The sequence below is a fragment of the Psammomys obesus genome, unplaced genomic scaffold (assembly GCF_907164565.1).
Source record: "Psammomys obesus unplaced genomic scaffold, mPsaObe1.curated_primary_1811, whole genome shotgun sequence".
NCBI lineage: Eukaryota > Metazoa > Chordata > Mammalia > Rodentia > Muridae > Psammomys > Psammomys obesus.
The window spans coordinates 6,168,707-6,181,496 of record NW_026596057.1 but is presented as its reverse complement, the minus strand read 5'-3'; the positions used below and the strand labels follow the sequence as shown (position 1 = coordinate 6,181,496).

Genomic DNA, 12,790 nt, shown 5'->3' with positions numbered 1-12,790 from the left:
AGGAACTGCACGTTCAGAGGCCACATTTTTCATATTAACGGTTGATGTGGGATGGCCATGCCCGCTGTGGGACAGTGGCCCCCCTGGGCAGGTGGCCCTGGGTTTGTATAAGAAAACAAGCTAATATACCATTCTTGAGCATGTACCTAGAGTAGTGGTTCTCAACCTGTGACCTGTGGGTCACGACTCCACAGGGGTCGCATATCAGATATTTACAGTTATGAAGTAGCAATGAAAATAATTTTATAAGCGGTGGCCACTAGAACATGAGGAATCGTAGTAAAGGCTCGCAGTCTTAGGAAGGTTGAGAACCACTGGACTATGGGATGCATCATCCTGCTATGGAACACTTGCTCAACCATGTTCATTGATGATATTGGAAACAACCTATCTGTCCATCAGTGGGTGCGTGGACAATGAAACTGTGGTGTCTCCATAAGATCACTCCCCTCGGGACTCAGGGAACTATGCGGAAGAGGAGGCAGGAAAAGTGTAAGGGCCAGACGAATAGAAGACACCAAGGAAGCAAGGCCTCCTAAACACAGCATGACCCCCACACTCGAACCCACAGAGATGATGGCAGCATGCACAAGTCTGCACTAGATGGGGGTCCTAGGGCTGAGAGAAGAGATGGACACTTGCCCCCACCCCTAACCCCAAAGCTATCGCCATTGCCAGTTGACAACCAATTGCAAACAGAAAAATTAGTTTTCTTCAAGGAAGTCTCATGGGGAAATAAACCACTCTTAAGGGTAGTCTTGCTTAAGGGTACTGCTTGCCCAGCAATAAATGCCAACACAAAGAAGAGCTCAAAGGCATCTCTCTCTCTCTCTCTCTCTCTCAACCTTACATGTGGTTTGCTTAGAGGTTATAGCTTCTGGTTTTGTGTTTTTACGGGATTTTTTGTATGTGAACATGTGTATATCTGTCTTTATATGTTTCTTGTGCTTTTTCTTTGGCTCTTTTTCTTGTTTCTTTGTTCTTGTTCATCTTATTTTGTTTGATTATTATTCTGTAGCTCCCGTCTATATTTTAACAAGAGACAGAAAGGGTATGGATCTGGATGAGAAGGGAAGTGGGGAGGAACTGGGAGGAGTTGGGGGAGGGGAAACCAACCATAATCAGAATGTATTATATGACAAAAATCTAATTTTCAATAAAAGAGAAAAATGTTTTAAAAAAGAAAGCTGAGTGCGTCCTGGGAACAAGCTGTTCAGCAGCAGTCCTCATGGTTTCCGCTTCAGTGTCTGCCTTGGCTTCCTTCAGTAATGGAACAGAAACCCTGCCAGCACAACATTCAAACATACAATAGTTATTAACTCTAACTGCTGCCTTATGAAATAGATCTGTTGAGCTCCCTCACTTAGCCAGATGTAATTTTACATCCTAAGATGAACATCTTCTTAATCCTTGCTTCAAAACCCTGGTAACCATCATTTTACTCTCCGCTTCTATGAGTTCAACATTTTTATGTTGTCTGCTTATCTGTTACAGTGCCAGGGATCAAACTCAGGGCCTTGCATATGTTAGGAAGTGCTCTACGGTACAGCTGTAATATGAATTGTGTGGGTAAATCGTTATGTGTGCTTAGTGCTTATTGAGGGCAGATTGTGGGAGCAAATAGGGCCCGGTCACCAGAGACTTAATTTTGTTTATTTCAAAGTGTCCTCCAAAACTCCCTGTACTGAGTCAGGCTGGCTCCTTGGCTCTGTAACAGAGAAAAAAATATATAAATAACTAGGAGCATTAAAGTCATAGTGCCCTTGAGAACCGTTAGAGGGAAATCCTTTTGAATAAAAGTCATTTTTGTGCCTTCAATAACATGAAAGTGCTTCTAGTGGGATCGGGGGGACAGTGGGGAGACCACTCCACTTGAACAAGACTCTTGGTTAAGACTCATTTTCCTGTACTGGAGAGTGTGCCCAGGACCTCACGCATGCTAGGCAAGTGCTCCGCCATTCAGCTGCCTTCCCAGTTCCTATTATACAAGATTGCCTTATATGCCTTAATGTATTTTTTTAGCATGTGCAAGACATGATCTGGGTTTGGTCTTTAACACACACACACACACACACACACACACACACAGAGAGAGAGAGAGAGAGAGAGAGAGAGAGAGAAGTTTTGTTTTGTTTTTGTTGTTTTAATTCTGCATTTGAGTTTGCAGCACAACCTAAGCTCCTTTATACTTGAGTTACAAAGAGCAATGAATTCCTAACGAGTTTCAGATGCCATTGAAATGATAATACATAGTTTTAGGTAAATTTCTAGTTTAAGGGCTCTGGTCCGTGATCTAGGTTCTAAATGAATTTTCTTTGGCCTGAATGGAGACCTAGCATTCCAAGCTACCAAAATATGAAAATGATAACCCAACTGGCAGATCAATCACCTAGCCAAGGGATCACCTCTTCGGAAGGCAGGTTCACCTTGTGCCACTCTAAAGAGACAGGAGACATGATTATCTCTCTAATGAGACATTGTCCCTTCTCTTTCCAGAATTCCTACCTTCTAGTACCGTATGCAGACCCACCAAGAGTTTCTACTGGGTCTGCCTGCTTTCTGAGTTCTGGCTCAGAAAGCGTGCTTCCTTTTCTTCTTTTTATTTCTTTTCTAAGCATGCTTTCCTTAACACAGGAACTCCACGCTTTCTCTAACACTGCCCTCCTAGGCTGCTTGTCCACCACGTGGCTGACCTACACGCCTGCCTAACTCAAACAATATGGCTTCCCCTTCTCCTCCTCCCCCTCCTCCTCCACCTCATTCTCCTCCTTTCCTGCTTCCTTCTCTATCCTCTATTTCCCTTCAGGCAGCTGCTAATTTATAATTTGCCTGCCTTGGAGAGTTTTTCTTTCAAACTCTAAAACAAACAAAAAAATTGTGTATTAAATTAAAACAAATCAAACAAAAAACATCCCAACAAGGTATGGTTGCACGCTCACAGTGATGGGTGTGAGCTCCTTCACTGTGGTATTTGGAGATACAGACGCAAGACGAACAACCTCAGAGCTGGAGTTGAAGACACTTTTCTACAGCAGTTCTGGTGTCTAGGACATGGGCCAATTCCCTGTGCTGGCTGCGCTGATGTTTAGAGCATTGGCTCTGGAAGAGGTATCCTGGCTCTGTGCTCTGGGTACAGAATATCTGTGGAGGAATTTTAACTCGGAACATGGCTGTTCTGGCAAGAGAACACATCCAAAGATCTTCTAGGTCTTTGTGATCCAGATGGAATACCAACGTGACTTTTCCAAGGCCAGCCTGGTATAGAGCAAGTTTCAGGTAAAGAAAATCATAGGAACAGGTGTGGCGGTACACTCCTTTAATTCCAAACAATGAAGGTAAATTTAGTTTGTAGAAGGAAGCATCCACGTTTTTAAAGTGATCTCTAATTGAGTGGCAGAAAAGGTGATGAATCAGAGAAAGAGTTGACAGAATAGGATCTGCCCAACTCTCACAAGAAGAGAGAGGAAAGGGAAGCTACTTAAGGGGCAGTGCAGAGAGGAAAAGACAGTTTTACCAGGACAGTAATAGAGAACTCAGGTGAAGACTGTGTGAGCCAGAGAATGAGAAGGAGCCAGGAAATTAGAGCAGATTGCTAGAGTTAGTTTGAGGCCAAGCAGAGCAATTCAGAGGCTGAAAGAAAAAAAAAAATCAAATTGAATAAGTCAGCTGGGAGAGGAGTTTAGGCCAGAATAGCTGAGTTGAATCAGCCAGCCCAGAGCTCAATAAGAACAAGAAAAGGTGAGCGTATTAGGCAGTAAGTCTCAGAGGCTGAAAACGTTCCAGGCTAGATTGTGTGGAGACTAGAAGCTTCCAGGACTAGGCCTAGGTTAACAGACAGAGGCAATAAGCCTCTAAGACAACATCTAAAACAGAAGAATAAAAGTTACTTCCATAAATATCTGTCTATAGTGATGGTTAGAATCTGAGTCCTGGGTACACAAAATTCTGCCTTAGAGCTAGGGTCCAGAACGTGGACCCTATAAAGGTACAATGACTCCAGGGACTCCAAGGGAACTAGCTATCTCTCTGGAATAGTTTGACTGAAATCTTGAGAAGATCCCATGTGCAGACACATGGGGTCAGGGCCTCAAGGTGAGAACTATATTACAACAGCTCTGGCTTCTGAAGGGAAAACAAAACAACACAAAACCAGCATCAACCTCAGCACCAGGATCCCGGGTGAGGACGCTGGGAGAGCAGCTCCAGCAGAGAGGTTCAGGCCGCTCATGGCCTTGTGGAACTTGGTGGCCCTGGTTCCAGTTCCAGGATGCTACAAGAAGTTGCTCCTTGGGAGGGTTGTGTCAAGCTGTGTCTTCTTTTCCAGGGGTTTGCAGTAGGTACCGCAATGGAAAACAACGCTAATGGCTTCTGTAGACACTGGGGCCACCAAGGGCATTGAGGCCATCTGTGGTTGAGATGGCCACCTCATTTCTATGTGTCCCCAGGCCTTGCCTATCATTTTCTCTGTGTGGATAACCTTGGGTGTTTTGCTTCACTGTTATACTGAAGATTCTTACATGGGTCTGTGTGCCCTCCCAGGACTGTGTTGATTTGTAGATAGCTGTGTGTGGGGCGGGGAGGATGTCGGGGTGCACAAAGTCTAGAATTTTGTACTGCACCGTCTTGCCGACCTCACCTCTCTAGGAAATCCCCACATTTCCAGTACCGCCTTTTAATATCATCTACATTTCGGGAGAAAATGGCCACGTTGTTAGCGGGAATCTATTATTACACAGCACCAGCACCAGCCCTCATCTCCGTCTGAGATGCTTCTTTGAATGGAGCAATGCCAAACAGAGAGACTAGAGGGTGAGCAGGTGAGAGGAGAGGGAGATGAAAGCGAGTGTTGGACAAGCCAGCGCTGCCACCGACACACAGCACACCTAAGGCTACACGAGGTGTTACTCCAAACACTCCATTTACAGAACCCCCTAACCTTCCCATGTTCTGTGAGTGTTATCCTTTATTATTCACACGGCTGAGGAGGCTGAGTCTCGAACATGCCAGTAACTTGCTCACCTCATGGCTGGCCATCAATGGAGTCAAGCAGTCTGGCTCTAGGGTGTGGACTCTAACCTCCTATGTCATGCAACCTCAGAGTTCCCCGTTATTTTTCTCTTTTGGCTCCTTTTATTCCTATGTGGCCATTCTTCATGACTACCTCGTTAGTCAGCCTTTCTGCCTTAACTGTTTGCTCAAGCTCTTCGCCTTGGTTCTGAATCCCAGAGTGTGATTAATTAATTTTTTACCTTTTGATTTTCTTCCTTTCCCCCAATTTTGAATGTACCCATGAGATGCCCATGCAGAAACTGTAACAATGCTAGAGAGTAATAATAATAATAATAATAATAATAATAATAATAATAGCCAACACTATTAACTAGAATTCTAGAAGGATGAATTGTAGGGTTTTTATCCAACTTGATGCAAAATACTTAGTTTTTTGTTTTGTTTGTTTGTTTACTACTTCCCTGAAAAGTAGCCATGATTAGCAACATTTTTCGAACACGTACCAAGTGATTGCTATTATTTCAAGCCCTCTCCTTGTATCAATTCCTGTAATTTCACAAAACCCTGTGAAGTAAGATCTATTATTACCATTCTGATCCACAGCTGAGAAAGTAGTGTAGAGGTTCTAATTAATTTAGTTTCTAATTAATTAATTTGCTCAATAGATGACTACAAATGGAATAAGAATAGGTCTCGAGAGGTTTCAATGTATCCTAACCATTGCACTAATAGAATGTTTTGTCCCGTGCCCCTCACACTATGAGAAGAGAAATACTAACCTTTCCTATTTTTTATGGCAGCAAGGTCTGGTTAGCTTGCCCAGTCTGGCCTAGAACTCAGATTCCTCCTCTGTCCGTCTCTCGACTTCTGGGATCATAGGCATATGCCACCACGCTTTTCCATTTTTCCTTCCTTGACATGAGAGACAGAGTTCTTCTCTGTCAACCCATACCTGCCCCATACGTCACTTCAAAGCCGTTTCCAACAATATTCCCCAAGTGTCAGAAACTCTCACTGGGTTTTCCCTTTTCTGCCTGCTTAGTTCTTTGCTTCTATTTTAGCTCTGTCCCCTCAGAAGTCTACTGGAATTATAAACATTCTCAGGCATCTCCCATTAACTGGAACTTACAATGGGGATTTGTGAATAGTACAAAGCAAGCCTCCCAAACCCTATGACCCTAGATTGGAACTCATATCATAATCAAAGGAAATCTGACCCCTGGGTGCACGGGTCCTGTTCCTGCCTTTCTCAGCCTGGGATGTCCAGGCATGATTCACACCTGTGCCTGTCTCCAGACAGTCTCCCGTGGAAGGAGTGACCCGCTGCCCCCTTGGCAACAGCTCCTTCCAAACTGCCAACACTGCTTCTGCCATATCAACAGTCTAACTTTGAGGGAAAGGCCGAGCTAATTTTCTGGAAAGCAAATAGGAAGTTTTTTTTTTTTTTTTTTTGGCAGCCTGACACCAAGGGGAGGCAGCAAAAGTATAAGAAGCGTGGCTTGGCCAGAAGGAAGAAAGCCAGCGGAGCTGCAGAAGAGATGGTAAGTCTGTTTTTTCTCTGGATGGGAAGTACAAGCGCTGAAGTGGTTTGTGGCTAAAGCAGACAGGAGAAGGGGTTAGAAAGTAAGGAACAGCGATAGCTATAGGGCTCTATGTTGAAGACTTTTTTTTTTCTCTCCTTTCGAAGTGGGGTCTTGTTACCTTAACTCATTAAACTCACTACCCTCCTGTCTTAGCTTCCTGGATAGCCAAGGCTTGTAGGTGCCCATCACCATGGCCATTTTACAAGTGTTTTAAAAAGCCGGCTGATCATTTTGTTTCTTTCAGCATTCTTATAAGTTTGGATACTTTCCATTTTACAAATAGAACCGTGTGGCTTACATGGGACAAGCACTTAACCAATGGCTACACGCTTGTTAAGACCTGAAGATGTTGTCATCTAGATCTCGTTCTCTGGCTGCACGGCGCTGCTTTTCTACTGAAACTTGCAGGACTCCTTGGAGAAGACCTTGGCAAGGCTATCACCCCTTCACTAAGTCCGCCTTTCTCTCTGGGATAAATGGAAGGCTGAGAAAGAGCCTTGGGACATCTTGTACAATTGAACAGCTTCTAGTTCTCAGCATCCCAAACTCTTTCCAAGTATCAGGAGTTTTCTAGGACCGGTTTAGAATGTCCACGTGGTTCCAACTTAAATTGTTGTCTTTAGTGTTACTAAGCCAGTCTTCTCATCTACAAATGGGATGTAATAATAATATTCTTGTACAATATCATAGTAAAGGTTAAATAAGAAAATCGTGCTCTAGAGAATTTATAATCCAAGGCTCATGTGTAAACAGTTGGCAAATTCTAGCTAATGTTTAAGTGAAAGAAAAAACTTCAAAGGTGTGGTGAGGTTGGGGATTGAGGGAATATCCGAAGAAAACTGTGTTTTGAACTGGGGATAAAACACATATAGTTGTGGTACTTCCATGGGCATTTCCAACGTGGTGGGAGTGTTGCAGTCTCAGAATCCAATGTCTGTACCTAAAAAGGCAGCACTCCAGTGTTAACTTTTAGGCATCTTTTTACAGCACTAAAAAAGAAAACCGTGCTTATACACGATCCATCCCTCCTCTCCCCTCTCTACTTTGCTGCAATTCACCTATTCACTCGTGTGTGTGTATGTGTGTGTGTGTGTGTGTGTGTGTGTGTGTGTCTGTCTGTCTGTCTGTTTGTGTGCCTGTGTGTCTGTGTATAGGAAAATAGAGACATGGGGATGAACTTTGAGCCTGCACTATTTAAATCACTATGGCATAAAATGTTATTACTTGTGTCTTTTTGCATGTCATTCTTCCAAATGGGTTGACGTAAGTGAATGAGCCATCAAATTTTTTCCTTCTATTCTTTTTTGGCATCCTCTTCTATTTCAAAGACATTGTGGCCTAGATGGTGGCATTGTTCAGGATCCTGATGAAAGCTACAATTTCTCTGTCTAGATGAAAATACAAATATCCACATAAAATGACCTCTAAAGACAACCATAGGAGGTTCCCAGACTTCCAGTGGGTTCCAGAAGACCTGTAAGATTTTCCCTTCTATGTGTTATACTCAGATGCCCCTCGCTTTTCACCTTGAAACTGGGCTGCTACTCTACAATTAAGGGCTGAGGAGTCATCATACTTCATAGACATATTTCTTCCTCCCTTAAGAGCACATTTGCCTCTTAGGTTTCAGGAACCTCAGCCCGTCTGTGTAAAATCTGATTCATGTTTAGATAGTGGCTTCAATTAGGACCTGAGAGGATGATGTGAAGTTGTACCTGGTGGAATGTTTTCAACCGGTTCACAGGGACCTGCTTGGGGATTTACAGTTAAATTATCCTGAGGTCTGTCAAGGCTTTAGCAGGCCACAGAGAAGCTCTGGATTACTTCAGGTAAACTTTTAACCACTTCAGGCTCCGGCTTCCAGTTTCTACTGTTCTTCTATTATTTCTCACCATATTGTTTTAGGCTGGCAATCAGCTCTTAGAATACACATCTTTGAAGCTCTGTACAGAGAAGATTATTAGTTAAGTCACCAAAAAACTCAAGTGACTTTTGACACAACAGGCAGTGCTAGAGCAAAGCTCCAAGGGAGGCTGATTTGAATAATGATAGCCATGACCTTGGCTAAGGCCTCTTCTGGGAAAGCAAAACAGGTATTTTACAATGTCAAGTGCAAAGAAATCCTTCATAGTTTCTAGGGATGTAACTCAGCCAAGATCTTGTGGTCTTTTAAAAAATTAAATGTGTTTTATTTTAATGATACTATTTCGTTTAACATAATGGGCATGACTAGTTTAATTTAATACATGCCTTGATTCCGAGTGGTCAGATACTGGGACTCATGTTTATTTGAAATCTTCTTGACTTGGAGCTCTTTTCTGGCACTGGGATCTTGCCTTTCCCAACCACCATGCTGAAACGCAAGGGCACTAAGACTGGAACTGTTGCGATGCCTTGTGATAGCTGAGCCTCGCCATTCTGTGGTTGCCTGGCTCTTCATCCCTGATGATGCTTTTATCTTCCTTCTGTTCTCCATTCCCATTGACTCCAGTACATCAGTCCCTCTTTAACTCCCATCAGGACCAAGGTAATAGCCTCTACTTTTTGTAGCCTAGTCTTATTGTCCCTACTTAACAACAATAACACCGCTAGGTGCATCTTTTCACGGGGATGCTCTAGTCAGAGTCCTGGAGTTGGCTCCCTTTTGCTGACTGGCATTTGACACAAGACCTGTCCCCAAGCTACCTTTTCAATTAATCTCCAGAGTCCCAATTTTCAACATCAGTCAGACCACATCATACTTCTTTTAAAGTTGCCCCTGACTTCTTTCTGCACTTAGAATAAGATCTCATCCCTTGCTTTGACTCCCAAGAGCCTGACATCATCAATTCTAGCCTCATTGCTTTATGTTGTTTGATCTTATACCCATTTTTAGGTTAAAGGCTTTCATGTTCTTCTCCCTGATTCCCACTTAGCAGTTTTCTCCAACCATTTTGCTGCTGGATTAAATGTCACCTTCCTGCAGAGGGCTGCCAACAAGTCCCTGACTGACCTATCTCACCGGCCACTCTGTCACACGATCCTATTTTGACTGTTACCTGAACTGCCCTGCATTTTTATATTTGTTCAGCGCTTTCATAAATGCACATTCTTTGAGGATAGAAATTGAGTCTATCCTCAATATTTTAACTCTTCTCCCTGGAAATGGGCCTGAGGTGTTTTAGGAACTTAGTCACTGTTGAAATAACCAGTGGGAAAATAAACAACCCACAGAGATTAACAAGAGAGTAGTTATTTGGTGTGGAGAAGGAAGCAGTCTTGATAGCAAAACTCCTTTCAGGAAAAAGTTACAGACACGGGCAGTCGGGCCGATACACATGAGCACTCCTGTCATAAAGACACAAGGAACGTACAATACATTATGGAAATTATAGCACCTCTTAGTGTAAGTACATTGTGGTGTTGTGAGCAGGATGTGGGTAATTGAAAAATAGCAGCAGGAGAGAGCAGTCACACAGGAAGGAGCCATGTTTGAAAGGGTCTTAGATGTGTATCTCGGAGAGTTTGACTGTGGCTTAGAGATGAGGAGCCACAGGAAGCGTCTGCATGGAGCAGGATGACCTCACTATGCCATGAATGTCATTCTGGGCTGGGGATAGACCTCACTAGCAGGGCGCTTGCCCAGCATTCACTAGATCCTGTGTTTAATCCCAGCACCACACACACACACACACACACAAAAGGAACGAGAGTCATTTTGATTACACTTTAGAGAAACAATTAGCAACAGGTAATCTTCAGGAAAAGAGGCCAATCAGAAGCTGATTTCTCAGGTCCAGAAAAGACATAATGACATTTCAGCCAGCTCTGTGACAATTCAAGTGAAAATTTGGAGGCTGTCCAGGTTTCTCACCAGACGGTAAAGTCATTAGGATTTGTTGATGAGTTCTTGTAAAAGGTTCAGACAAGGTAAAGTTTTCCTGGTCCTTCTTACCTGCTCCTACTTGATGAAGAAGTTCAGGTCGCCATGGCGATGTAAGTGAAGGGGCTCAGATCAATGTCACTGTTTTGAGTATAAGAATTTGCACTGGGTCTCAGTCTCTGCTAAAATACCTCAATCAGTAGAGTCTTCCAGAGGCTGTCTGTGGTAGGCTCCTGTCCTGTTCCCTGTCTTCTCCTGCTTCCGATGACCATTGCGTTTGTCCTTCTGAATGAAGATTGAGCATCTTCCCTAGGGTTCTCCTTGTTGTTTAGCTTCTTTAGGAGTATAGATTTTAGTATGTTTTATTCTATATTATGTGGCTAATATCCACTTAAGAGTGAGTATATACCCTGTGTGTTTTTCTGCTTCTGGGATACCTAATCAAGATGATCTTTTCTAGTTCCTACCATTTACCTGCAAATTTCATGATTTCCTTGTTTTTAGTTGCTGAGTAGTATTCCATTGTGTAAATGTACCACAATTTCTGTATCCATTCCTCAACTGAGGGACATCTAGGTTGTTTCCAGATTCTGGCTATTATGAATAGAGCTGCTATGAACATGATTGAACAAATGTCCTTGTTGTATACTTGAGCATATTTTGGATATATGCCTAGGAGTGGTATAGCTGGATCTTGAGGAAGCACTAGTCCTTATTTTCTGAGAAAGTGCAAGATTTATTTCCAAAGTGGTTGTACAAGTTACATTCCCACCAGCAATGGAGAAGGGTTCCCCTTTCTCCACATCCTCTCCAGCATGTGTTGTCACTTGAGTTTCTAATCATAACCGTTCTGATAGGTGTAAGGTAAAATCTCAGGGTCGTTTTGATTTGCATTTCCCTGATTTCTAAGGAAGTTGAGCATTTCTTTAGGTGTTTCTCTGGCATTCGATATTCCTCTACAGAGATTTCTCTGTTTAGCTCTGTACCCCATTTTTAATTGGATTGCTTGGTTTCTTGGTGTTTAACTTAAGTTCTTTATATATTTTGGATATCAGCCCTCTGTCAGATATAGGGTTGATGAAGATCCTTTCTCCATCTGTAGGCTGTCATTTGGTTCTGATGACACTGTCCTTTGCTTTATAGAAGGTCTTCAGTTTCATTAGGTCCCATTTATTGATTGTTGATCGCAGAGCCTGTGCTGTTGGTATTCTGTTCAGGAAGTTGTCTCTTGTGCCAATGAATTCAAGGCACTTTTTCTTCTAACAAATTTAGTGTGTCTGGTTTTATGTTGAGGTCTTTGATCCACTTAGACTTCAGTTTTGTGCAGGGTGATAAATATGGAATTACTTGCATTTTTCTACATGTAGACATCCAGTTAGACCAGCACCATTTGTTGAAGATGCTGTCTTTTTTCCATTGAATGGTCTTGGCATCTTTGTAAAAAATCAGGTGTCCGTTAGTGTGTGGATTTATTTCTGGGTCTTCTATTCGGTTCCATTGATCCACCATTCTGTTTCTATGCCAGTACCATGGAGTTTTTATTACTGTTGCTCTATAGTACAGCTTGAGATCTGGGATGGAGATACCTCCAGAAGATCTGTTATTGTACAGGATGGTTTTAGCAATTCTGGGTTTTTTGTTTTTCCATATGAAATTGAGAATTGCTAGGTGGGTAAAGTTCTTGCAATACAAACTTGGGGAACTGAGTTTAGACCCAAGAACCCATACACACAGCCAGGTGTGACAGTGTATGCTGCCATCCTAACACTGGGATGATAGGCAGGCAGATGCCCACTGTTCACTAGCCAGCCAGTCTAGCCAACTGGTGAGCCTCATGTTCAGTGAGAGACTGCCTCAAAACTTAGTGGAGAGTTGCAAGGAATGATACCCCAAACATCAAATTAGGCCTTCACATTCGTACACATGCATATGTGAATCCATACACACATGTGCGCACAGACACACAAGGACTGTGGACAAAAATCACTTATCTCCTTTACATATAAAGTTCAGTGTAAGTGTTTACGTTTTGTCGCTGTGGAAAATAGAGTTCCTGAAACTGTACAGACAACTTTCAAAAACGCTGATCACTAAAAGGGCTGTGTTATGGCTATAACTTCCTACTCACTTGCATTAAAGAAGGAATTTGCTGTTTCAGGGTTGTTTTTGAACACTCAGGTTTTTAAAAGTGTGTTTTCTCAAAACTCCTCACTGTCCAACAAGAATGCTTTGATCTGTTACATCATTGTGACATTCGAAGTGATAAATGAATACTCACCTTTCCACAAAAGGAAGGAAGGAAGGAAGGAAGGAAGGAAGGAAGGAAGGAAGGAAG

At 42.8% G+C, this 12,790-nt stretch overlaps 1 protein-coding gene across 1 annotated transcript in view; it reads left to right on the top strand.

Moving 5' to 3' along the window:
• Positions 1-3,051: 3,051 nt before the first annotated feature.
• Positions 3,052-12,790, top strand: part of Selp (selectin P) — a 39,870-nt gene continuing 30,131 nt past the window's right edge. The window contains exons 1-2 of the mRNA XM_055624381.1: positions 3,052-3,108; positions 6,468-6,551. Coding sequence (XP_055480356.1) covers positions 3,052-3,108; positions 6,468-6,551 — 141 coding nt within the window. The remainder of the gene's footprint in view (positions 3,109-6,467; positions 6,552-12,790) is intronic.